At 37.8% G+C, this 26,476-nt stretch overlaps 3 protein-coding genes across 3 annotated transcripts; 1 reads left to right on the top strand and 2 right to left on the bottom strand.

Moving 5' to 3' along the window:
* Nucleotides 1-399: 399 nt before the first annotated feature.
* Nucleotides 400-3,028, bottom strand: LOC132120955 (E3 SUMO-protein ligase ZBED1-like). The gene is made up of 3 exons (XM_059530172.1): nt 1,869-3,028; nt 852-1,477; nt 400-771 (listed from the first exon to the last, which is right to left on the bottom strand). Exons 1-3 carry the CDS (start codon nt 2,710-2,712, stop codon nt 400-402), a joined length of 1,842 nt encoding a protein of 613 aa, XP_059386155.1. The 5' UTR covers nt 2,713-3,028.
* A 6,359-nt stretch (nt 3,029-9,387) lies between these two features.
* LOC132121326 (serine/threonine-protein phosphatase alpha-2 isoform-like) lies at nt 9,388-15,036 on the bottom strand. The gene is made up of 7 exons (XM_059530626.1): nt 14,747-15,036; nt 13,739-13,870; nt 13,423-13,653; nt 12,313-12,417; nt 11,613-11,836; nt 10,775-10,909; nt 9,388-10,467 (listed from the first exon to the last, which is right to left on the bottom strand). Exons 1-7 carry the CDS (start codon nt 14,799-14,801, stop codon nt 10,351-10,353), a joined length of 999 nt encoding a protein of 332 aa, XP_059386609.1. The 5' UTR covers nt 14,802-15,036; the 3' UTR covers nt 9,388-10,350.
* A 1,926-nt stretch (nt 15,037-16,962) lies between these two features.
* Nucleotides 16,963-26,136, top strand: LOC132121325 (protein pelota homolog). Its single transcript, XM_059530625.1, has 13 exons — nt 16,963-17,122; nt 18,046-18,138; nt 18,266-18,416; nt 18,721-18,811; nt 19,314-19,477; nt 19,733-19,793; nt 19,885-20,046; nt 23,624-23,670; nt 23,767-23,840; nt 24,309-24,380; nt 24,494-24,568; nt 24,666-24,697; nt 24,779-26,136. The coding sequence occupies exons 1-13, from the start codon at nt 17,082-17,084 to the stop codon at nt 24,871-24,873; spliced, it is 1,158 nt and encodes a 385-aa protein (XP_059386608.1). The 5' UTR covers nt 16,963-17,081; the 3' UTR covers nt 24,874-26,136.
* The last annotated feature ends 340 nt before the right edge of the window (nt 26,137-26,476 follow it).

The following is a 26,476-nucleotide window of genomic DNA, read 5'->3' as shown; positions in this document are numbered from 1 at the left end:
CTAATTACATTTACTGCCTTCACATCCATATTGTGCAACATTCCTGCTAATGTACAGATATGTGCATCAAAATAAAATAGGTCCTCTTATTCACCAAAATTCTGTGAATCTCCTTAAAGAATAAATAAAAATAAATTAAAACAATAAAGAAAATGTAGCAAATTTCAACAGGGCACTATTTTACATTTTACAATGTGTAAATATATTTTAGGAAGCAAAATATAAACTTAAGTTGTACCTGCATAATGGATGTGAATAAAACTAAAAATAAAATATACAATCAATAAGAAACAAATATTCCATAACAGAATGTAACCAAATAAGAACATTTCAAGGCAGAAGAACTATGCCGAAAAGAGTACTGTAGTTTACAGGTTTTTGGAAAGAAACACTAGCCTGTCAACATTTTCTGGCTTGAGGGATGAGCGAAGGCAGGTCACCACATTCCCCTGTGCTGAACACCCTCTCAGAGGGAGAACTTTTAGCCGGGATGCACAAGTATTTCTTTGCCAGTTTTGAGAGACGTGGGAAGAGTCTCTGATGTTCCCTCCACCAGTCTAGCGGGTCCTCCTCACTGTCTAGGTTACCTGATTGTAGGTACGACTGTAGCTCAGAAGATATAGCTTGTTGTTCTTGGAGAGGACTGAGTCTTTGTGTGGCTGCCGCTGCTCCCTCAGCAGTCTTGAAGAAACTCCCCAAGGTCTTTTTCTTTTTTGTAGTGGGTGCATCCTCAGCAGTCTCACCATGGGGATCAGTTGTTGGGCCCATCTCCTTGAAGAGTAAATAGATATTTTAATCCACTTAAAAGCATTAATTTATCATATATTCTGCAATTATATACATTTACTTACAGCCATGGCTGCAGGTGCAGTCCTCGCCATTTCAGCAGTCAGTCTGGCATGAATTGGTGCAACATTGTCCTCACTGACGTAGCTGAGCTTGAACCGTGGATCAAGCGCAGAAGCCATATCAAGCAGTTCTTGTGTCAGAGGGTCATTGTATTTTTCATCCAGATAGCTCAGGATTTTTGTCTTGATGGTGCAGGTTAGGTCTGTCTCATCATCGTTCACTTTCAAGATGGAGGATCTGAAAAGGTGGAGGACTGGCTTCACAAAGGAAACGCTGACATACTTCTCACTGGAAAGCGCATCAGTAAATTCCAATAGAGGGCTGAGGGATTTGTTTATGGCCTCAAGGACATTTGTGTCCTGCCAGGTAGGGATGAGGTGTCTGGCTTTTCTGTCATCGGACAAGACCTGAGAAATCGCCCTCTGCTGCTCCAGGACTCGTGCAATCATTGCTTGCCTTGATTCCCACCTTGTGGGACACTCAGTCTTCAGTGTATGCTCTGGAAGCTTCAGTTCTCTTTGTGCCTCCGTCAGCTGCTTTTTACGTCGCCAGCTGTAAGAGAAACTGCTTACCAGCTTTTTGCAGAGACCCACTGCTCGATCAATCCGAGGATCTCTCATTGCATTCTCTAAAAGAGAACATGAACAAGTTAAATCATATGTAAAATTAAACCACAGATTTGATAAACAACCCGAATCATATTGTTCAAGATTAAAGTTAGTAAAATCTTATGTCAGACAACATGAGTAAAACTGTTTGGTTTTGGTTTCTTAACACTAGCAGAAATAACAGTTGTTGTTATATTAAGCTACTATTGTTATTATCAGTAACATATTCACACACATTAGCAAAATAAGTACTGATCAACTCCAATTAATAATCACAAATAGCATATTATTTCAATTAATTATATATTTATTTAATTAATATACAATTATTGTAATATTTTTCTTTAATATATATTTTTTTTACTTAATATAAAATTCTTTAAATATTTTTATAATATAACTTTTACTCACCTATTGCTAGATGGAGTTTGTGGCCAAAGCACTGAAGCCTAGTCCAATTATTTAGAGAAGCTGCCTTCACCACATTAGCTCCGTTGTCTGTTGTAATGCAGACAAGCCGATCCTCCTGCAAGCTCCAAGAGGCCATCGCCTCCCTCAGGCCCTGGGCAATTGACTCTCCCGTGTGATCTTGCAGGAAAAAAGATGTTTGCAAGCATCGACTCTGCATTGCAAAATCCTCATCGATGTAATGAATTGTCAAACTCATGTACGGATCCATTGTCCTGCTTGACCACAGATCCGTTGTAGTTGCAAAGTACTTTATATTGGCAAGATCACGCTCTATTTCCCCTCTGCGTTTTCTGTACATCGCAGGTAGTGCCACCTTTGAAAAATAATTACGCGAGGGGATCACGTATCGTTTATCCAGAGTGTTGACCAAGAATTTGAAGCCTTCGTTTGTCACCGTGTTTATTGAGCACATGTCTTTAGCCAAATAAAATGCGACTGCATTCGTTATTTCACTGTGTCTTTGGGAGGTGGATGGGTATGGTGATGCGCTAAAGAGGCTCGCTTCGATGGATGTCTGAGTTGATGTTGTGGGATGATTAGTCTTTGCAACGCATTTCTTGGCCCTCATACATTCATCGTATTGAACTTTATGGTGTTTTTTTAAGTGGTTAAAGAGGTTCGTTGTGTTGCTTTGTGGTGCCAAAACAACTTTATGGCACTCTTTGCATATGACCTGTTCTTGTTTTGTGTCACTTGCCTGAAACCCAAAATGTTTCCACACAATGGATGACGATCCGATTCTCAGGACAAGCCCCTCTGCCGCTCCCTCTGCTACGTTAGACATTTTTTCTTTGTTAAGATAGATTATAGCCTGCTATCTGTTGTGGTATTTTCCTCACGCTACTCTGTCTTCTGTCTGTGACTGTCTACATCTGGAAACTGACTGAGCTGCTGCGCGGTGCAGGGAACAACTCTGATTGGTGCATGGACGCACGTGATCAGACAGCGGCTTTACAGCGCGCTAGACTGGCTTTAAAAAAAAAAAAAACCTTTAATACAAAGCGTGAATGAATGACGCATTTTAAATATCGCTGGATCACGCGAATTTGATCGTGGGAAGCCAAAATCGTGATCGTGATTAAAATTCGATTAATTGTGCAGCCCTACAAATGCTGAAGCCCTTTCCCAGCAGGATCCTCCGGAAGTGGGAGTGCTGGGCGGACTAGTTCCAGGCACGGTAGTGCCTGCATCATTGCAGCAGGTTTTGGAGGCAGGACTAATTGTAGACGTACAACAAGCAATGATAGCTGCTTTGCCGAGTCATTCATTAACTGAAGTTGGTGCTTTGCAGTTGGCGGATGCCGTTATTTCAGAGATTTTACCTTTTTGGAGGCGGAAGGTTCGCCCGGGGCGGGAAGAACCTCTGCCGATGTCTGCCTTGGCCTTGACGTTGCTTCGACAATGGGACCATTTAGTTGAAAGGGATGGTGTGTTATATCGTAGGGTGTATTCCCCAAATGGGGGAGAGGAAGTACTACAGTTGCTGTTGCCTACCACCCTAAAGGTTGATGTCCTTACCCAGTTGCATCAACAGCATGGGCATCAGGATATAGAGCGTACAGATGAACTAGTTCAGCAGCGGTGCAACTGGCCTGGTATGTCTTCTGACATTGTTTCTTGGTGTCAGGAATGTGAAAGATGCCAGTCTAGTAAAGATTTACAGCCACTAGCTCACAGTTTTATGGGTCACCTTTTGGCTTCAAGGCCAAATGAAATCGTGGCCATGGACTTTACTCTGTTGGAACCATCCAGTTCAGGAGTTGAGAATGTGCTGGTGACAGTGTTGGGGAGTAACTAGTTACATGTAACGGCGTTACGTAATTTAATTACAAAATTATTGTAACTGTAATTAGTTAAAGTTACTAAGAAAAAATGAGTAATTAAATTACAGTTACTTATGAAATTTTTAACGATTACAAAGGGGATTACATTTGAATATTTACACACATCCACATACAGATTTAACTGATTTCTTTCCCAAATTGCACTGACTATTCTGAGACATACCGCCCTAATAATTTCCGGGATGCGGAAATACAGTCTGGTTCGTAGAATCCAGTCATAAAAACGGAATGCCTAACGCGGACGGAATATGCCACATTTTGGATGACTAAATCAAAAGTAGGTCAGTACACTTGAATCAAAACATGACATGGACTAGTGTCTGTTAATATTAAGCCCCAAAAATGCAATATATGACTCCTGCACGTTCTGCGTGTCTGTGGAAATCAGGCGCGGACTGGACACCGGGAGAACCGGGACAATTCCCGGTGGCCTGGCAGCCGATTTTGCCCGCTATTTTAATATCATTATTGTATAATTGCCTGCCGAATGTACTAAAGCGATCATTTGCGAATCCGCCGTTTGATAATTAAATCTCTAATAAATCAGGAAGTGTTAGTCATGACTCGCGCGCTCTCCGCGCCTCCGCCAAACGGTTTGGATCAGACTCAGAGTAATCAATTCGAGAGAGAGAGAGAGAGAGAGTGGACTTTGGAAGCGCACAGCTGGAGCAGAGAAGCAGAACTACTGTTCAGGGTTTCAGGTCAGTTTCATCTGTAAAGATGCTTTTTTTTCTTTGTTTTTTTATTTAATTAATCAAGCAGCAGCACGTTGCTCATCAGTCATCACTCAAAATACTATATAAAGGACATCATTATTATCTGTTGTAATGTTACAGTAGTAATTTAGCTGAAAAACAATCAGATTTCTTTTATAGGTTTAAGGGGACCTACGGACAGACAACAACACAACCCTTACGAAAATTAACGTTTTAATATATTTCTATAAATCCAGAGAAAATAGTTACTATTGTTTAACTGTGGTAACCAAAAATTTAAAATGATTTTACAAATTGAGTTATTTAAAAATAAATACAAATCCATTTTTTTTTTGCAAAAAAAAAAAAAAAAAAAAAAAAAGGTTATTGTATATAGGCTAAAAAAAGCATGGTCAATTTTTGTAAGGAAAACATGACTCGTGTACAGTATTAGGATTTTTCTATAAAGATATTGTAGAGTATTGTATTGTAAAGTATAGTTTTGTTCAATCTTGAGTATTAAAGTCACGAGAGAGATGGATAACAGGGCAAAATAAAGAGACTGAAGAGAAAAATGGAAGTGAAGGTGCAGTTCAGGAGAGAACTTTTAATTATTTAGCATGTCCCCAAATTAAAGATTTAAACCTTCTTTATGTCAGGTCCATACAAAAAATAGATTTGTCCATGAATTTGTTTGTATGAGTTTGAATTTTCCAGTCTGAATTTTTTTCCCAGTCCGCCCCTCCTGTAAATTAATGGCAAAGACATGGCTTCATTTACTACACATAGGCCTACTGAAGCTCGCAGTGTTTTCAACCCCTGCCGCCTCAATATAGGAGTACACGAGCACATAAACATAATTTCTAGAACTGTTCTGTGTCACTTCATGTGCATTTTACTTATTTTGAGAAAACTATCATCATATCATATACAAAGAGACAGCAGTTTAAAAAAACACCAATGTTTCAGGCGTTTATTACACAGAATACGTCACATGCTTATTAGATAACTGTATTTGAGTTGATGTATATGCTTTTATTCATTATTCTTTAATTTTCACAAATTTAGAAAAGTAATCAAAAAGTACTCAAAAGTAATTAGTTACATTACTTTAATGAAGTAATTGAAAAAGTTACACTACTATTACATTTTAAACAGGGTAACTTGTAATCTGTAACCTATTACATTTCCAAAGTAACCTTCCCAACACTGGCTGGTGATTACTGATGTTTTCAGCAAATATACACTTGCTGTTCCTACAAGGGACCAAGGGGCGTAGACGGTGGTGCAGGCCTTGATAACCGAGTGGTTTTATAAGTTTGGGGTACCAGGTCGTCTCCATTCTGACCAGGGGCGTAATTTCGAGTGCCTGTTGATCCGTCAGCTTTGTTCCCTGTATAATGTACGAAAGTCTCACACGACACCTTACCATCCGGCCGAAAATGGCCAGTGTGAGCGCTTTGCGTTCTATTGCGTGCATTGCCGCCCTCTAGAAAGAGAGATTGGGTAGCCTGCTTTCCCCAAGTCCTCTTTTGTTATAACACCCCCCCCCCATCAAGCCACTGGGGAGTCACCCCATTTTTTAATGTTTGGGCAGGAACCACGGTTGCCAGTGGATTCTCTGTTGGGTAGAGTACTGGAGCCAGTGGCTGGTAAGGTGCACGAATGGGTCCAGGAACATGAGACCAGGTTGCAAGTGGCATTTGAAGGTGCACAAGAATGGTTAAAGATCATGGCAGAAAATCGGAAGGTAAAACATGATCAATCTGTCCATAGTGCCCCTTTGGCTGAGGGCCAGTTGGTGTACCTTCGGGACTATGGTAACAGAGGTCGCCATAAGATTCAGGATCTTTGGAGCCCGGTAGGCTACCAGATTGTGCGCGTTCCTCCAGCAGGGGGTGCAGTCTATTCCATTGCTCCCGTTGACGAGTTGAGTAAGGTGAAGACCGTACATCGCTCGTTGCTTAAGAGTCGGGTCCATACGGTCCCTTCGAGCCGTGTCCCTTCGGGGGAGCTGGTGGAAATCCCAGAGGACTCCTCACAGGAGGAGGAAGAGGTAGATTTGGTTGGTGTGACACCTACTGTGGGTCAGGGTGGGGCGAGCATGTTTGAGGCTGTAGTTGTGCCTTTGCAAACTGGCCCTCAGTTATCGGGAGCACCCCCTGACTTGGTTGGGGGCCCAGTTCATTTTGGTGATCCGGGGGTAGACGTACACCCTTTGGTTCCTGCGGTAGTAGGGGAACTGGAGATCGGCGATACTTTACCAAGACGAACAGGGCAGGTAACGGCCGGTCGCCATCCCAATCCTTACCATCTCCCCCGTACAGTAGGCGCGTCGCTTTCTATTCCTTCCGCATCTAATTCTGTAGTTGCTATTTTAAGGCCTTGGAATTGAGGTCGAGTTGCCAGTCATTTCATCGTCGGGGGCGACGTTGAAAAAAAAAAGGGGGTAGATTGTGGTGAAACGCAAATTATTGCTGTGGTCCTTTTTGACCACGCCCCCCCTCGGGTAACATTTGCGAGGGAGCGTGTATATAAGGCGAGCGGTTCGGTAAAACGAGGATTGCGTCATACCTGGCGATCTCACTTCCGGCGTCTCGTTGTGCTGCACGAGGGTAATTTCGGTTGAGCTGGCGTTCGGTTGAGTGCTTGTTGCACCCATAGATGATTAACAACCGTTGCTTTGCCGTTGCGCTCCGCTGTATGTGCGAACTGCATGGGATGCCTTTGTGGGTGAATTCTGCCATCGGCATGTGATCGAATAGAGTGGTGGCTGCCGGATAGATGATGTGTTTTGCACGATTTGGAGTTGAAACCATTCTGTGAGTGGGCTTGTTTCACTCCCAGTTTGCATCCTGTAACAACTTGATTTCAGCATGGCTGGCACCTTCAACACTGCTGTTTTGCTTTAATTCTGTTTTGTTTAATGACTTGGGTTGTATGTATTAATTTTGTTTAAACATTTTGTTTCCTATTCTTTTGTGTTCTCATTTTTCTTTATTTACTTCTGTCATTAAAATTCGTTTTGCTTTTGTTAAATGCATGTTTTGCATCCGTTAAGTTTGCATTGCATTCGGTAACGCTTGTTTTGTCTTTATTTTGTTTTCTTATATTCATTTGTTTTGTATTTATTGTGTTTTGTTTTGGCTTCATTTATTTAGCTTTATATTTGTTAACGTCGGCTAGGTATTTCATTATTTGTCCTCTTATTTTGGTTTGTTCGTTGACATTTCTTTTTTTCTTGTACTGGAGCTGGGGCCTGGAGAGGGCAGGCTGACCCTTCCCGTGTGGTTATCTCACTGTTCACCAGTGTGGCGTGGAGTTGCCGTGAATACTTTGGAGGGTGTGAGTGGTTTGAGGCACGTGTGTGGTTATCTTTATTACTATTATTACTATTACGGGCATTCTTGAAGCCCGGTGTCAAGCCTGCCGCCCTAGTGGTAAGCCCCAGCTCTTTTGTTGTGGTGTCTTTTTGTTTTTCTTTTCTTGTTTGTTTTGCAGCAGGTGGTGTTGCTTGCTGTGTGGAATCTTCTTGCGGTTACGTGTGATTCATTGAACGAGACCATTTTTTTAATTATTTTTGTTTAATAAAGATGTACAAGTTTTATACAAGGTACCCATGCCTCTTGGTCATTTCTGAGAAATCGAACCTGTGCTGTTTGGGCTTTCTTTTCCCAGAGTTTGTTCTGGGTGGCGTAGTCGTTATTTTTTTTGAAGTAGTAATAATTTAGAAAGTTAAGAGCTGCCGTGATACCGCTAATTGCCACATTCAATTCAATTCAATTCAAGTTTATTTGTATAGCGCTTTTTACAATACAAATCGTTACAAAGCAACTTTACAGAAAATTATGTTTCTACAATATTTAGTAGTAGCTAGTAGTTTGTGCACGTTTGACAGAATTTTAGAAAAAATAAAAAATAATAATAATAATACAAGACGTAGTCAGCAAGACGATGAACTATCAATATTATTAATTAATAGTTATCATATGATGCAGTCACACATGTAGCAATAATTATTTAGTTCTGTTTGTTGATTCAAGGTTAGGATCATCTGGGGTCCTCTGAGGGTCAGCATCATCTCTTCTCAGGGGTTCTGGATCCAGACTGGAGATTGTGTAAATCCCGTGGCAAAACATAGAAACAAAATAGAGACATCATTAGGATAGCTGATGTTCCAACAAAGTAAAATTAGTTTAACACAAGCTAAAGAATAAAAATGCACATTTGATCAGATGCAACTACACTCACAATTTAAAAGATACATTTTTCATATGCTTGGCGAAGAGCCAAGACATGAGCCAAGATCATCACAATTAAAAGAAGCAAAGACTTAAACTACTTCAGTCTGTGTGCATTGAGTTTCACAATTTGAGTTGAATTACTGTAATAAATGAACTTTTTTTCAACATTCTAATTTATTGAGAAGCACTTGCATGTTGGTTAATTTGCCATGTACTCTTGTATTGTCATTTTTGGTGAGTTCCAAAAAAAAAAAAAGGAGAGCTGGACAGGGCCGTAGAAAACCAACAACAGGACCAGTATATGGCAGTGCCAAAATTGGCAGGTTTACCATTGGTTTCATGGATGAGAGCAGGTTCACAGGACATGTGAAAGATGTGAAAGGGTCTGGAGATTCCTTGGAGAACATTAAGCTGCCAGCAACATCATGTATGACCAGTTTACCAGTGGGTCACTGATGGAATATCATTTGGAGTGACATAAACCTTCACATGCTAGCCAACGTTACTGCTGTTCCAGTTTTTTTTTTCTATGTGATTTTGAATTTAACAGTCTTTGGGTTGAAGATTTTGGATTTCATTGAAACATAATTTTATCCTCAATGAATTACACAATGCATATAAGAAGGCACTCAACATAGAATGCACTCAACATAAACAAAATACAAACAAGAAACAGTTGCACCAGATTCTCACTTTATTGGCTTAATTCATGACTACTTTAAAAAAGAAAACAGAAAAGTCGTTTTAACAGGAAAAGGTGAGCTTTGCAGTTAACAAAGTGGCACAAAGCCACAAATCATAAAAAAAAAAAAAAAAAAAAAAAAAAAGAACAGTGCATTTCTGTGCATACTGATACAGTGATGGCACCCACTTTGCTGACATTCACACTTGGAATTCTTTGCACACTGTACATGATTGTAATCTAAAAAAAAGAAAAAAGACTTTCCACAGGCCAGGCTAAATTCTACCTGAGTGTGCAGTTTAAATAAGCAAAGGTTGCGGCAAAATAGCCATATGATAAAACGTGCAGGATGCCGTCAATAACTACTGTAAACAGACAAGCACTTGGACGAAGTTTCACATTAAGAAGACTGGCAGTGATTTGCACGTTTAAGAGCACAATCACCTCTTTCCAGATTGCTTTAGAGCTAAATGTGAATGGAAAAGTCCGTTCCCACAGTGGGGATGAAAAGCTGGACCCTGAGGCTTGGTCTAAAGAAAAGGGCGTCACACAGGTCCAATTAATGGCCTAAAAAGGATTATCATGTTATGGCTGAAGACGAAGATAAATTAGAAGGAAAACGACCAGAACACCTTAAAACACAGTAGGTGTGTAATTACAAGAGAAAGAGAAAAAAAAAAGAGAGAGAGAAAAAAATAACTCTCATACACAAACTCACGCTACAAAACCATTTTCTACAAATTCACACTTTTTTTTTAACATACAAAACCAACATACTCCACAGGGGCATTTTTATCAAGCACACACATATGACCGCTCAGATTCCCAGCAGTGTCGTCTTGACAGAGATAGCTAAAAAAAAGTCCTGCACTGATTTGGTGCTTGGAGTTGAAGAGGAGAAGGAGAGGAGAGGTAGAATGATGAACAGAATGTATAGGCACGTTGCAACAGTTGATGTTATTTCTTCACTTTGCCGCCCTTGGCAGCGTTTCGTGGAGGAGTCACAGGTCTACCAGATCCAAATCCTGCTGCACCTCCATACGACAGCATTTTCTTCTCCGCTGGTTTCAGAATCTGACAGAAACAGAGCGTTAAAAATCATTCATCAGGTACAATGTATAAAGAGGCTAGGCTTGGGAAACATACTGAATATTAATATTTTGTTGACTATGTAAATAAACCAAGATTGGAAATATTCAACCCAATCGCGTTGTTTGGCATGCTCTTTAGACACTTAACTCATATGTACAATACAATATGGCATTAAATACTTAGTTAAATTTCACAGATTTTCTTTAGGAAACTGTAAATTGTTTCCAAAGGTGAGCAACTGGCATCCCTGGTAGCTACTAGTTTTAGAAATAAAAGAACACATGCAAACCTGAAATGAGCACATCAGGGTGTCATCAACACTCATCATAGCACCCGCGTTGTCAAACTCTCCACAGTAGTTGGGAGCTGAGAAAAGTGTGACTAACTGTCTTTTAGCGAAGAACTCATAGCCATCCTCCACCACCTGTTCAGAGAGCACATGATTTATGCGTCATGAATGCTGCACAAAAATACCATGTTATTACCACTAGTGATGGGCACTTTCAAAATACTGCTTTTGTGAAGCGAAGAAATGGTTTGTGAATCATGCTCTAAACCAGCGATTCAGAGCACATCAAAATGCCAAAAATCACATGAAATCAGTAAATACAGCTTTATTACATCATAAGTTTTGAAATTGCAATGGTTTGCCACTGGGGGAGATCCCATGAACCAATGTATTATCTGGTTTTCACCTGACCTCTGATCGGTTTTCTAAATGTGTCATTCAGCATTTATAATAACACATCTGTATAATAAACAGGAAGAGGTATAGTTAATACTCTTACTGGGCTGATTAACCAAGCTCTCGATAGAACATAATTTAATAAAATAACATTGTACACACACTTCATATTTAATGGTATAAGATTATTTGTTAATTTCACTGAATGTATTATACAGATTAGTATAGCGCAGTATGTATAATATACACTTTAATGCCATGTCAGCATCGGAGGCAGCAACTGGTCAAAAATGGAGTTTTCATTGCATTTACACTCTTCTGATCAGCAGTGGCTGAAAATCATGAGATACCCATGAAACATTGCTCTTCAATCAAGATATAGTGCTTTTGGCTACATCCAGACAATGTGGTGATACTACGGTCAATAAGCTACATTGCTTACCTGGTGGGCCCTACATATGAGGTCCATGTCATGTTTGTGAAGGAACTTGGCCACAACATCAGACCCAAAGGTGAAAGAGACACCACGGTCATTCTCTCCCCAGCCCATGACATCTTTATCTGGGTCAGCCCAGAGCAGATCACACAGCAAACCCTGGTCAGGGACGTCTGTGGGCCTCATCACACGTCGGATCTGCTCCATAGATTGCAGGTCTGGAGAAAGACCTAGGTAAAGGATCATTCAACTACAGTTTAGAAATAATATTTTGAATTCATCCACACTAAGGACATCAAGACTTAAGTGCACGATTCATTGATTCTATTTCACAAAGCTGTCCATGTGATAAATGCACATTTTACAGGAAAATAATCGATTGTAATCGATTGTAATAATCGATTTACAACACTGCAGACCTTTCCTATATTGGTTTTGCTGATGACTCTACCTATGACTTTTACCTACAGTACATGTCAGGACTTCTGCAACAATGTAAATTCTAAATAAATACAATCATTAACCCTATATATATATATATATATATATATATATATATATATATATATATATATATATATATATATAATTGAGAGAATGCTACATTTCTCCATTACACCTTCCAGACAAGCATTTGGTAATTTTGTAACAGTCTGTAAAGATTCTTCAAACCTCAAGTAGACATTGGAGAAAACTTCTAACTTACCTCCATGACAACAAAAAATCTTTTCATCCACGATAGCAGCAACTGGTAAGCAATTGAAACAGTCTGTGAATGTCTTCCAAAGCTTGATGTTATACCTCCTTTTACCTACCAAAAAAAACATGCATATTCAGACTGCAAAATGGTGACATTCATTCAGGTATACGTCTCACACTTGCAGTTCAGTTCGCTTGGCTGTTTTGGTCCATACCAGAAAAGCTTAGCATTCACATTGGCATTTTTATATAAAAAGAGGCTTTTATGATGAATACTTTGTGATGGAATTTCCCAAACACTCAAAACAATGCTTGGCTAAATGGGCTTTTGGTATGCATGTAGTATTTTTACTAGCTGTCAACTCGCAAAGAGCTTACAAAATGTGTTAAGGACTGAAAGCAGCGGCAGGAATTCCTCCGTTGCACATAAATGAAGATCTGCAACAAGACGTGGTTCTGATGACTTTTTTGACTGTATTGGACAACATTACAGCAACTATGATGAGAAGAACCAGGTTTGCTTGCATGTTCTGTCCTCTTTAGGGTCAAATGTTGTGGCTTCATTTGTTTTTGATTTGTTTAGATGCCTTTGGTTTGTTTAGGTCTGTGCTGCATTCGTATTTCAATTGAACACAGAATGGACCCATTTTTGCCGCTCGTTTGGTGCACGCCAGGGTTCAGATGACAGCATTCACACGTATTCAACTGAACTGTACTGTGATTACTGATCAGAGCAATAACACCAACAATTGTTTTAAGCAAACCAAACCTGCCAAATGTGTATGCACCCTAAATTATATCTTAATCTTGTAATTAATCTCCATTTAGTTGCATTCCTAAATGCATGCACTCACAGAACACGCAGAGATGGAGTTCCCTATAATAACTGTGACCTGAGCTACTTTGAGGCAATGATAACACCAGATCACAAGCTGCTTTGCTCTGATGTGAGGGTATCCACTCTTCCCACACACTCCCCCCATTTAACATGATAAATTGTCTGAGTAGTTTATATGATCCAAATTTAAGCAATTTAAATAGTAAATAGCTTTATACAGGGAGACCTGCAGACCATGACCTAAGCTTTTGATCAAACCAAAAACAACCATATACTCACATTCATCATAAAACCCATATATCCTGTTGATGGAGGCACATTCATGGTTTCCTCTGAGAAGAAAGAAGTTCTCTGGATATTTGACCTTGTAGGCAAGCAGCAGGCAGATGGTCTCCAGTGACTGCTTGCCTCTGTCTACATAGTCTCCCAGAAACAGGTAGTTACTCTCAGGAGGATATCCTCCATACTCAAAAAGCCTGAGGAGGTCATAGTACTGACCATGAACATCACCTGCAGAAAGAAATTTAGATTTTTTTTTAATAAGACTTCATTAGAACTAAAATAAAAACTGTGTGTGCGGTTATCAAAACTTTACCACAAATTTTGAGTGGGGCCTCCAATTCCAGCAGTATCGGCTGACTAAGGAAGATTTCCCGTGACTTCAGACACAATCCACGAATCTCATGCTCAGTCAACTGAACATTTTTACCAGGTCTAGAGCCCTTCACTGAAAATTGAAACAGAAAAAAGTAAATAATGCAACACTTTACATAAACTAAACATGAATGGTATTTTTTTCAGTGATACATAACTTTCTTCATCCATATTACTATATGCTGACATATCACATTATTACTTGTTCACAATCAATTTGGATGTTTTAATACAGATTTGCATTTACTCTTGAATGATTTATGCAGCGTCTAGATATTATTATTTTTCACTGTCATTCTACTTTCCTTTGTATCTTTTATACATACGACTATATGTTGTATTTTATTTTTTGCCTCTTTGCCCACTGCTTTTTTTACTCTCCAATTCCATGTGTGCGGGGACCCAAAGAAAGCAAAAATGTACTGTAAGAAATGTACTGATTAACCTATATAACACCTAAAGTACAGTATTTTATATACTATGCCCTGAGCAGCAGTGAGCCTGCACATATTACTCCTCTCTCATTGTTTACCTCTTTCATCCACTGGAGAGCCAGAAGAAATGCAATAATACTCTCTTATGATAGCCTGATATTTAAACAAATCGGGTAGCAAGCTTAAAGAAGGGGAAACAATGAGGGGGGTTAAAATTTGGCACAACATCGATGACATTCTCCTAGTGGCTTTCTCCGTTTCCGAACGAGACGACCGACGCACTGCGCATGCGCAGAATTTTTGTTCGGATTACAATCAATTAACATACGAATGAAAATTTGAATTGGATGGAGTGTTACGTATTTACACCTAATAATACACAGCTACAACACATACGTTCGATTGCAGATGACGAATTGAACACAAATAAAATAATACATTTTCAAAAGCTTAATCATTATTTAAACATGATAAAACGGCACAGTTTGTAATAAGTAAGAATAAAGCCTCATTACCCTCCAAAAGGCGCTGGATGATCGAATCGATGTTTAACTTGTCCGATTCAGCCATTTTGTTGCTCGCTGGAGATTAGCCGGCTAACAGAGGCAGGAACAAGACGACCCAGGAAACCGCCCAATACTATTACACGGTAATAACTTAAAAACAAACCTCTATAAAAGAAGATCACACTCCTGATAGTATTCCTGAGTTCATATTATGATATTATTGCCGTGAATGGTCCCTTCAGCAGCTCGCTGCGTGTTTTAAACTTAACTAGCACCACGACCCATAGACAGTACCACGACCGCGCTGACGGTTGTAGGAAACGCTGAAGGGGCGGGGATAGACACACCAAATCTCGTATCTGATTGGTTATTCTAGACTCATGACGAACGCTTCAAATACAGATCCGAAGAGCCAATAGGATATTCTGTGTGTCAGTCTTTTCTATATTTAATCGTAACAAGCAAATTAAAACCAAATTCATCGGTTTGTAATCTTAAACAATGTTAACCCTAGTCATTATAGCGATGTAAAAACTTTTCTCAAATTGGACGGTTAATATACCTTATTAACATTATTCATAAAATGTTATATATAAAATGCTATACAATCATAAAACAGATGACAAATTGTTTCATCATAATTACCACAAAAGGTACAGGAATATTCAATGTCAATTTTAAATCTCTCTAACGTTTTCTTTGCTGGGTATATTCTATGTACAATTTTACCACATTACCAATTAACCACATTCTTTCCAATTTGATTTCTTCAAACTGAGAAGTCCAAAAGGATCTTGCTGCAGGAAGTGTTTTAGTGTGCATTAGATTCCTAATGTATTTGTTTGGGCATTTTTTGGTAGTGATGTCAATGTCGCCAAGAAAAATTTCTTGTGTAGTCAAATAACTGCCACTTACAACAGTTGAGTTATATTTTAAAATCTGAATGATATTTCTTGGCATAGCATCAAAAACGATAGCATACTCCTTAGGGGAGACAGGAAATTTTGCTTTTGAAAGAAACTCGTCGTATGTTAGTAACTGACCTTCTGTGTTCATGAGTTGTTCAACTAATAGAATGTTGTTATCTACCCATCTTTGGTAATATATAGATTTTTTTTTTATATTGAATACTACTGCTGTTCCAAATATAACAGTTTGTGGGAGAAAATTTGTGTTTGTAGACCATTTTCCAGGCTAACAGGGCATGTTTGTGAAAGTTGGCCAACTTCACAGGTAACTTCTCAATTTTAAAATCACATTTCAACAACAAGTTTAATCCTCCCAGTGAATCAAAAATCTGTTTGGGAAAGGTGTTCCAAATGCTCTCTGCTTCCTTAATTAAATTACTTAACCATCTCACCAAATAGGAATTACTTAAGGTTTCAAAAGTCAACACTTCAAGACCACCATCTTTCCTTAAATTACATAAAATATCTTTACGTAAATAATGGGATCTATTCCTCCAATTGAAATTAAATAAGATCTTATGAAGTTTTTATATACACTAGCTGGCATTCCCATGGATAAAGATAGACGGCACATGATATCCCTTCTGCCTTAGACAATAGAATATTCCATTATCATTTATAGCACAATTGTTTATACACTTATTTATTTGCCAATTTGTAAATCTCCTGTAAATTTTTTTTTTTTTTTTTTTTTGTCTGTGTGTTGTTTTCTCTGTTTACTGGAAGCTTATGTCACTAAAACAAATTCCTTGTATGCGCAAGCATACTTGGCAATAAAGCTCTTTCTGATTCTGATTCTGATTCTGATTAAAACTCTGCCATTCAGTGACAAGTCCCTCATCAACCATATATTAAGTCTTTTCCTTATTTTCTCTACTAATGGGTCAAAATTGAGATTACAACGCCTTTTTTCATTTTTATCAATGATAACCCCCAAGTATGTTATTGTATTTTTAACAGTAATACCACTTATGACTGATAATTCACATTCCTTTAGTGACAACAAGGCAGATTTATTTAGATTCATTCTTAAACCCGAGACCTCGGAGAATTTTGTGATAGAATCAATTGCTTTGATAACCTCGTGCTTATTACGGAGAAATAATGCCGTGTCATCCGCTAACTGTGAAATTTTAAATTCTGTACCTAATGCCATCGTTTTTCCGGCCTACGGAAGTAACCAGAGATAGAAATGACGCAATGACGTAATCTGTCAGCAGCCAATGACGCGATCAGAAAGCGACAGTTCGAAACGTACGTCTGATTCATTCTAAAGACCGCTGATGAAGAAACGTCACCCAATTCGACGGTTAAATTGAGTAAAACTTTCTCATTCAAATATGCATTTTGTTTTGGAATAGCTAATCTCTTTGACCATGAAGTTGGTTCATAAAGACATCGAGAAGGATAATGCCGGGTGAGTGTTTGAGAACACATGACTTGCGTCTTTCTGTACACCACTTTTGGACATCATGTGCGCTTTCTGTGTTGAGTGCTGTAGTTGTACCATGATGCAGTGGTACTGAGTACTTCGGTATAAATACAATTGCTATAGTATGATCCCGGCGTCTCCAAACTCGGTCCTGGAGGACTGGTGTGCTGCAGTGTTTAGCCTCAACTTACCTCAACACAACTGCCTGGAAGTTTCTAGTAAGACTAGCTGGTTCAGGTGTGTTTTATTAGGGTTGGAGCTAAACTCTTGCAGGACACTGGTCCTCCCGGTGTTTGGAGACCCCTTGTATAATGATATTGTGTTTGTCGGACTGACACGGAACACGTCTGTTAAACCTCAGATGCTGTCAGTGTTCATTGTTAACCCAGTGCTTTTTTGCCAAACTTATCATAATTGTTTCATTAGCGCCATCTGGTACAGGTAATATAGTGAGTGAATTATTCAGTGAATTATTATGTAATTAATGAACATTCATTCACTCCAGACTGGCACACAAATGTTTAATTTATACACCAGAGGACAAGGTAAATTCGCCAATAAAGTAAATGTGTAGACTTTTCAACTTCATATTTTGCTATATCTTAGTCTGTATTTTTACCATGAAATAGTGAGACAAACAGATTAATGCGAAATAGTGTCATTTATTGTCATTATTTGAGGGTAAGAAACAGTTTATGACACCATTCATGTCAGACTTGAATACTTTTGTTATTGAAAACAAAGTAGATTTCATGACTTCAGTACTTTCATTCAATCAATTTTGAAACAGTAGTTGCATGCCTGCTGCCCGCGTGTGGTCTGACTTGCCTTGGAATAAAATTACATGAGCAAAGTAAGCAACACAAATGTGGAAATTTCTGTCTTCTGTTTATGGATTTTTATTTCAGTCAGGTGACACTAATACCTGAGGAAGCAGAGGACATGTGGCACACCTACAACCTGCTGCAGGTGGGCGACAGCCTCAGAGCCTCAACCATCAGGTCTGTCGCTTTTTTTTTTTTTTTCCTTTCCATACTAACCTCCATCTTTATCCAGTTTTGGTTTATCATCCTTATTATCATCAGATATTTTTCTACTCAATGAAAAACAATCTGATGTCACAAACAGGAAAGTGCAGACAGAGTCCTCCACGGGGAGTGTGGGCAGCTCACGTGTGCGCACCACACTAACTTTATGTGTGGAGACGATAGACTTTGATTCCCAGGCCTGTCAGCTCAGAGTCAAAGGAACAAACATCCAGGAGAACCAGTATGTGAAGGTCAGAATGCCTTTAAAAAATTGTTTACTTTCTGGAATATTAACTTTAGCTTTTTGTTCACTCAGCATTTTTTTTTCATATTTTAAAAGTTTGTTGCCCTTCTCACTTATGACATAGGTATGATATAAATAGTGATACAATTAGTGCCAACTTTGCACCTCAAATATAATTTATTCTTTAGACATTTGAATATTAAGGTGAATAACAGATACTGACCCTCAGGGAATATTCCATATGTTAATTTAGCCTAAATGTGAAAGCTGGAATGAATGAAGTCATATTTCTTCTCTTGCGTCATATGCAGATGGGTGCCTATCATACGATTGAGCTGGAGCTCAACAGGAAGTTCACTCTCGCTAAAAAAGTCTGGGACAGTGTGGTGTTAGACAGAATTGGTAATTTGTTTTTAGTGTATTTTCAAACTAAAATGAGCTTTCGGGGCTGATAACAATTTCACATACTATGTAACAATATTAATAAGTAAAATGCAGAAATATTTTATAAAAAATAAAGAAAAAGTTGTTTTTTATTTTATATTTAGTAATAATTATTTTATAATATTATGTAGACATCCACATTTGAAAACAGGAATTTTACACACACACACACACACACACACACACAAAACAACAACATATTTTGCAAATAAATCACACTGCTTTCTACTTTCATGCTTTGAAAATGGATGGTAATCAGATCTATCAAGCTCTAAAATGGCCTTTTCCCCTGTATCTGGTATCTTTACAATAATTTCCCACACAAACTAAAATAATATATAAAATTGTGAGTCACTTTCACTGCATGGCACAGAGCAGCCATGAGCATACAAAAAAATTAATGATTCTGATCCAGCTTATCTGTAGTTTATTTGAACCCTGATTCTGCCTGTATCTATAGAGCAGGCATGTGATCCCGCTCAGAAAGCAGATGTGGCTGCTGTTGTGATGCAGGAAGGTCTGGCCAATCTGGTTCTCGTGACTCCAGCCATGACCTTACTAAGGGCGAAGGTTGAGGTCACCATCCCCCGCAAGAGGAAAGGCAGTTGTACCCAACATGACAAGGTGAACAACATATTTCTGTTCATCATTGTATTGAGCAAATGACAATGACAGTGATCAATAGATTGATAGTTTTTTTTATTTTTGTTTTTGTAAACTGTAATCCATTAATATAATGCGTAATGAATACAATAGATAGCAACTATTGTTCCTGTATGTGCTGCAAGAGTTATCTCTCAGTTACTGCATGTATATTTCAAAACATGATTTTGAAACAAAATTGCGAATTTCATACAGTTACACTGTTTTCTCTTTCAGGCATTAGAGAGATTTTATGAAGCTGTCATGCAGGGCATTCTGAGACACTTCAGTTTTGATGGTAGTTTTTTTATTTTATTCAGTCAGATAATAAGAATGGACAGTGGACAATTAAATACTTATATTTTTTGTTGTGTTTATGTGTTTCTCAGTGGTGAAGTGTGTTCTGGTGGCCAGTCCAGGATTTGTGAAAGATCAGTTCATCTCGTACCTCTTTAAAGAGGCTGTGAGGCAAGACTGTAAACTTCTTCTGGAGAACAGATCCAAATTTATGGTGGTGCACTCCTCATCTGGACACAAATATTCACTCAAAGGTCATGGCTCATTTCAATTTTAAAAGAATAGATCTGAAAAACTTACATAGTCTGTTGTACAATAGTCAACAGTCACTGGCCCTGTCCCAAATTACACCTTTAGCCTTCGCAGTCTTCCTCTGAGTCCACACTTTCATGACTTTATGCCACTTTGACTGTTGAGTAGAAGTCTGCTGCGGAGCACACCAGTGTTGGCTCGGCAAAATTGCGCATCAAGGCTACATAGCAGCTGCAAGGGTTGCTTGCAAGCACACTTCTAAAAGCTAAAATGATGAAAGGAACTCCCTACATTCTCGTGGACTTAACGGACATGCGTATGCGGCAGCAATGAGGTGTATTTGTGACAGGGCCACTAGGGTGTGCAAAACCAGCAACAATTTTATATTTATTTAGGGGGCGTTGTTGGCCGACTTGACCTTTTTAAGGTTCCTAATATTGTATTGCAAGTCCTTCTACAATAAGATTACATGCATGCGAGGTAAAAAAAACAAAAAACAAAAAAAACACTTGTTTTCTCAAAATATGCATTTAATATCACCTAATTTTCCAGCGATTTGAAGCAGTTCTAAGATTGTCTCTCTAATCCCCTCCTTTCCGTGAGCCTACTCTGCTCTGATTGGTCAGATGGCACAGTCTGTTGTGATTGGTCTACCGTGTACATTGCGTGTCAGAAACGATATGCCTATTTTCATAATTAAGTATTTTGAATGCTCATTAGAAAATATAAACATCTATTTTTTTTATCATACTTAAAGATTGTGATTCAGTGGAGCCAGCTGGTCCAAATAAACAAAGTACTGAGCCGTCTTTCAACTCCATGAGAAGAAAGGAAATCTTTTGCTTTAGACCAGGGGTCTCAATTCCTGGCGGGCCGGAGCCCTGCAGAGTTTAGATTTAACCCTAACTAAACACACCTGATCCAACTAATCGAGTCCTTCAGGCTTATTTGAGGAATTGAGTTTGACAGCCCTGCTTTAGACCATCTACAAATGTTAAATCTGCAAAGAAAATATAACACAAAAATATATATATTAGAATCTCTGAGCTGGAGAGATTTGGTGTTGTTAAAAAAAAAAATATATATATATATATATATATATATATATATATCACATATTCTGCATCAGCTATTGGACAAATTTAGGTGAAAATTAAATATCGGCATATCGTATGTGGGAAAACATCTAATATCGTGCATCCCTATTGAATCGTAGGCTTGTTAAATTTTACGGTGATACAAGTAATAAAACAGTGAGTAGAATAGTTACATAATGTAGTATCGCCTAATGAAGAGTTTGCTTTTCAAAGTCAGGACAATTGTCAAAATAAAGAAAAGTTATCTGTTTGGCAAGATGGTTGAGGTCTGGTGGACAATACAAAATTGATCTGATCGGTTTAATGTTTTAGTTTCATTTTTTTATTTTTATTATTTATATTAAATAAATACATCAATTCATAGTTTCAGAATTGTATATATATTGTAAAAATCAAAATGTCCCCCTTAGCACCATCTCTTGTTCAACCATCGGGATATTTGGTTTGAACATGAATACTGGACTGACTGCATCTTTTCCACTAGACCCCAGTCAGACATCTTTGTTTTGAATATATGCTTAATACAGCTTTAAATGGTAACTTACAGATATAAAGCAAATTAATAAGCAAAATTATTTTAATCATTTGTTACACAAAACGTTCATGCTCCAATATAGTGGTCCAAAATTGCTTGGTTTAGAAATATCATGAAAACTTTTCTACAGCAACTATTTATTAAAATAGTCACACAGTAAGTGAGCAAATAACACTACAGCATGCCAAAAAGTTGTGGATTCTGCATCATTGTTTAATGCAGTAAAATCACTTTCTCTGACCTACCAAATGTTAGTGTAAATATGTGTGATATCTACATAAAAACATTTTCTCAAACTAAAATTTACTGTTAATTTCTGAAAAACAAAAACAAAGGAACAACTGAAAACACACACAAAAATCACATTCGCATGGTGACATTCTAAACGATTTTATGCATAGATATTTAATCCTAGGCTTTTGGTTCGGTACGCGGTACGCATTATGGACCGAACGGTTCGTTGGACTAATTAATTATATTTGGAAAATAAGAAAAATTGTGAAATATAATGATATGCGTTCAACAAGGTAGCCAATAACCCAAACGACGTAACAGGCAACGCCCCTGACACCCCCGAAGAAGAAAAAAAACACCAACTTATATGTTTATGTTAGGCTACTCAGTCAGGCACTCGCTCACTCAGTAATACACGCTGAAGGCTCGTTGCAAAATGGCTAATGCGTTTAACAGACCAGAAATAGAAGATCCTCCAATAACCAACAGGTCTGGTGTTTGGGTGCACTTTGAATTCCCTGTAAGCTATAATGGTGATGGCAAGATAGTGGTGGATAAAAAAAACAACGATATGTCACATCTAGGGTACACACCAGCGGGAATACAAAAAAAAAAACACCAGCGGGAATACTTGAAACATGTCAACTCATTTACGCCGACATCACCTTAGTGTGTCAGTATCTGGGAAAAGACGAAAAAAAGGAGAAAAATACACGCAACAAACTATCCCCGCAGCATTTAGACAGACATTTCCAACGGATTCAAACAGGGCAAAAGACATCACCACGGCGATTGGTAGGCTACATTTACGTTATAGCCGCGGATATGAGACCTTAATATTTACAATTCATTCTATCATCACCATTATAGCTTACAGGGAATCCAAAGTGCACCCAAACACCAGACCTGTTGGTTATTGGAGGATCTTCTATTTCTGGTCTGTTAAACGCATTAGCCATTTTGCAATGAGCCTTCAGCGGGAACGGAGTGAGCGAGCACCTTACTCTGTAGTGGGAAACATAGGTTTTAAGAACATGCTTAATGTAATTGAGCCCCGTTACAATATTCCTTCACGAGCCCATTTTAGACAGACCATAATTTCTGCTTTGTTCCAAAAAACATAAGCCCTATAGAGAACCAATTGAGTAAAAACACACTCAATATAAAGAGTTATAGAGTTCCATATAAAAAGTTACATCTTTGTATTTGTTCATAATTAATATAACATTTTCATTTTCTTTTATAAGGAGCTGTTTTTGTTTTATACAGTATGCTGCTAAGAAAACACCATAGAAGATGGGTAAAGAATAGCTCCATTATTGTTCAATGTAAAAAAAAAAAAAACATACTTTGTTAGTTTTAATAAATAAAACATTTTTTAAAAAATCAAGGAAATTTAACTGCCAATTTTTTCTTTTTGCTGTATCTAAAACGTACCGAACTGAACCGTGACATCAGTGTAACGTATCGAACCAAACCGTGAATTTTGTGAACCGTTACACCCCTAATATATAGATATTATTTATCCAAATTACTAACCTTAGTCATACATGAAAATAATACATAATTAAAATGCTCATATATACTGTCAGAGAAAAAGTATATAAATATATACTGTAATTTTTTTAATCTACATTTGTGTATCTGTATTTCTTTTTTTTTCCCATTGTTGTTTTAAAGTGACCGTATAAATGTGAGATTTTACTTCTACAGAAGTGCTGTGTGATCCAGCAGTCACAGCCCGATTGTCTGACACCAAGGTGACTAAGTTTGGATTTGTACATTTGCCCATATAGCTTGTAGCATTCTGCAAGCACAGTGTCGTGTTTAATGCTGTGTGATGTTGTCTGTTTTAGGCAGCTGGAGAGGTCAAGGCTTTGGAAGACTTTTACAAGATGCTTCAACAGGAGCCTGATCGAGCTTTCTATGGGTGATCAGAATCACTTCCACTGAAATTAATTCCTATCAATATTACACATAATCTCAATGAGAAGAAGAAACAAAAAACATTGGTAACACTTTATTTTGATAGTCCACTTTAGACATTCTATTAACTGTATGGAACTTTGCAACTACATGCCAACTACCATCCATTAGAGTATAAGGGACTAATATCTGCTAACACTTTATTTTGAAGTCAGACTTTTATCAGACTTTCTACTGACTTTAAGTATCTTTGCAAGTATGTGTCAAATTATTCTACTAACCCTAACCTAAAGGTCTACTAAATACTCTGAGAGTTAATTGATGTATAGTAGCACTATACATTTTACTTCTATAGTTAGAAGAATATCTAAAGTGGTCTGTGTAACCAAAACGTTTGTGCTATGTAACATGTTCTTGAGACATTGTTTAAAACAGTCTTTACATCTATTAATAAAGCTTTTGCTCTGTACAGGTTGGCTCATGTGGAAAGAGCAAGTGAAGCTTTAGCCATTGACATCTTGATGATCAGTGACCAACTATTTAGGTACATTAAAAAAGTAATACAGTCCTAATTATGTTTATGTTTACCTTTATGCACTTCATAAAACAGTGTGTGTGTGTATATATATATAATTATTACATTTTTTTTAATGACAGACATCAAGACATAGCCACCCGCAGCCGGTATGTTCGGCTTGTAGACAACGTGAAGGAAAATGGAGGAGATGTCAGGTATTCATATGATTTTAAATCCAGTAAGGTCATATTCTTATAATATGCAAAATATTTATCTCTTTTTTTTTTTTTTTTTTTTTTATAATATTTTTAGAATATTCTCAAGCCTACATGTATCTGGAGATCGTAAGTTTCTTTTCTATAGTCTTTGTTTCAGAGAGAATTATATTGGATCGTCATGTTTCTTGACGTGATTTGTCTCTGTAGAGTTGAATCAGCTGAGTGGAGTGGCGGCCATCCTGAGGTTCCCCATCGCTGACGTGTCTGACACTGAGGAGGACAGCAGCTCTGATGAAGACTGACATCATGCTCTTTTGCAAAAGGATTTGACATGAAAGGGTGGAACTGCTTCGCAGTTTGGAACTAAAGGGAATGAGACTCAGTTATGGCCTTACTAAAGGATATGAAATCAGTTGAAACATCACAAAACACCGGTATAATTATGATTATTTGGGGTGGTTATTAAGCAGGAAAGCTGAAGAATGTTATGAAGTACTGGATGTATATTACTTTATAAATCCTTGTGTTATATCTTATCAAGGATGTATAATAACCCACATTGCTAAGTGGATACTCGGCAGTCTTTGAAACAAACAACACTTAATTGTGAATAATTGCAAATTAATCTAGAGTCTTAAGGCATTTCAGAACTGGATTATTTGCATAGTTCCGACACTGGTACCTTAATTGCAATGCACTGGTTTCAGAAAAGAACAATTTTGAATGAGAAACAAACCAAACTAAGGAAGAAAATGCAGGTTTCTAAACAAATGCTCCAAACGAGCCAGGTTTGAAAACACCCATAGTAAATGTTCAACTGTGTCTCTATATGCGCTACACAGAATAACACCCATTGGTGTAAATAGTCAAATTCGTTTTCAGAGGTGATTCGATTCTATTCAGAAATTGCCATGCATATTTTGCCAGCCCATTGTCCAACATCATAGTTTGTTACATACAGAAATGGTGGCAAACATACCTAAATAGTCACACTTAAAAGGCCAGTGCCAAGCATAAACACAATGCTATAAATTCTATTAAAAATGTCACACTTTAGACTCCAATAGCAATACAAACTCAAGTTACATAGCCATGCAAGAGCTGTTTCCAGTCAATCTTTATCCTAGATTTAATGTAGCTTCTTTGATGACGATGACTCATGTTTTATGATGCATTCAAGTTATGTAGGAAAGATACTTTTTATGAATTTAATGCACATAAATGATATCACAAAATCGTAATTATGAGTGGGTAACTCAGAGCTTTTATTTAGGCCCCGAGTTTTCGAGTTGGGGGCATGTCAGTGAGAAAACAAGCTGGACATAATAGATGCAGAATCTATATCGACTATAGATTTGTTGAAATCAATTAAGTTATATTTCTTTTACAATAAAAATCTCCAGGGCTGGCCCAAGCCTTTATGGGGCCCTAAGCAGAATTTTACATTGGGGCCCCCTCAGTGCCACCGATATGACTGATTCTTGTCAATGCTTGATTAATCACACACTATAAATCTAACACACCCAAAATAAATGGTATTTGTTGTAGCTGTGTTGCTTACATCATACCAGTGTCTGCCTGTAATGTTTTTATGATTTTTAATTGTAACGGTAGCAAACCCACAAGTGTGGTCCAGTGTTAATTTGCACATTAATATTCAAAATCTTACATTACTAAGTGGCATACTTAATGTGGTGTACTAAAACGTAGCTAAATAAACCAGCAGACAATGCATTTACGGAACAACGTGTTACTTTAACAAAATAAATGATTAAAATGCACATCTAAAACAACAACTCTTAATCTATAACTAGTTAAGTGAAGCATAATCATATTGGAATATAGCAAAGACCCCAAAGGTAGGCTAAGGTAAATAATGTTGAGCTGTTATCAGTACCAAGATTA

Source organism: Carassius carassius, chromosome 39, assembly GCF_963082965.1.
Source record: "Carassius carassius chromosome 39, fCarCar2.1, whole genome shotgun sequence".
In the NCBI taxonomy this organism is placed as follows: Eukaryota; Metazoa; Chordata; class Actinopteri; order Cypriniformes; family Cyprinidae; genus Carassius; species Carassius carassius.
This window is presented reverse-complemented; position numbering and strand designations above follow the sequence as displayed.

Bases quoted from the DNA above. Each gene is read 5' to 3' on its own strand.
- LOC132120955 (XM_059530172.1), bottom strand. From the start codon at position 2,712: ATGTCTAACGTAGCAGAGGGAGCGGCAGAGGGGCTTGTCCTGAGAATC. The intron at 1,478-1,868 runs GTGAGTAAAAGT...GTTCTCTTTTAG, and splicing joins CAAACTCCATCTAGCAATAG to AGAATGCAATGAGAGATCCT. The intron at 772-851 runs GTAAGTAAATGT...TTACTCTTCAAG, and splicing joins CTGCACCTGCAGCCATGGCT to GAGATGGGCCCAACAACTGA.
- LOC132121326 (XM_059530626.1), bottom strand. From the start codon at position 14,801: ATGGCTGAATCGGACAAGTTAAACATCGATTCGATCATCCAGCGCCTT. The intron at 10,910-11,612 runs GTAAGCAATGTA...CTCTCTGAACAG, and splicing joins TCATATGTAGGGCCCACCAG to GTGGTGGAGGATGGCTATGA. The intron at 10,468-10,774 runs GTTTGCATGTGT...TGTTTCTGTCAG, and splicing joins CCCTGATGTGCTCATTTCAG to ATTCTGAAACCAGCGGAGAA.
- LOC132121325 (XM_059530625.1), top strand. From the start codon at position 17,082: ATGAAGTTGGTTCATAAAGACATCGAGAAGGATAATGCCGG. The intron at 24,569-24,665 runs GTATTCATATGA...TAATATTTTTAG, and splicing joins GAAAATGGAGGAGATGTCAG to AATATTCTCAAGCCTACATG. The intron at 24,698-24,778 runs GTAAGTTTCTTT...TTGTCTCTGTAG, and splicing joins CCTACATGTATCTGGAGATC to AGTTGAATCAGCTGAGTGGA.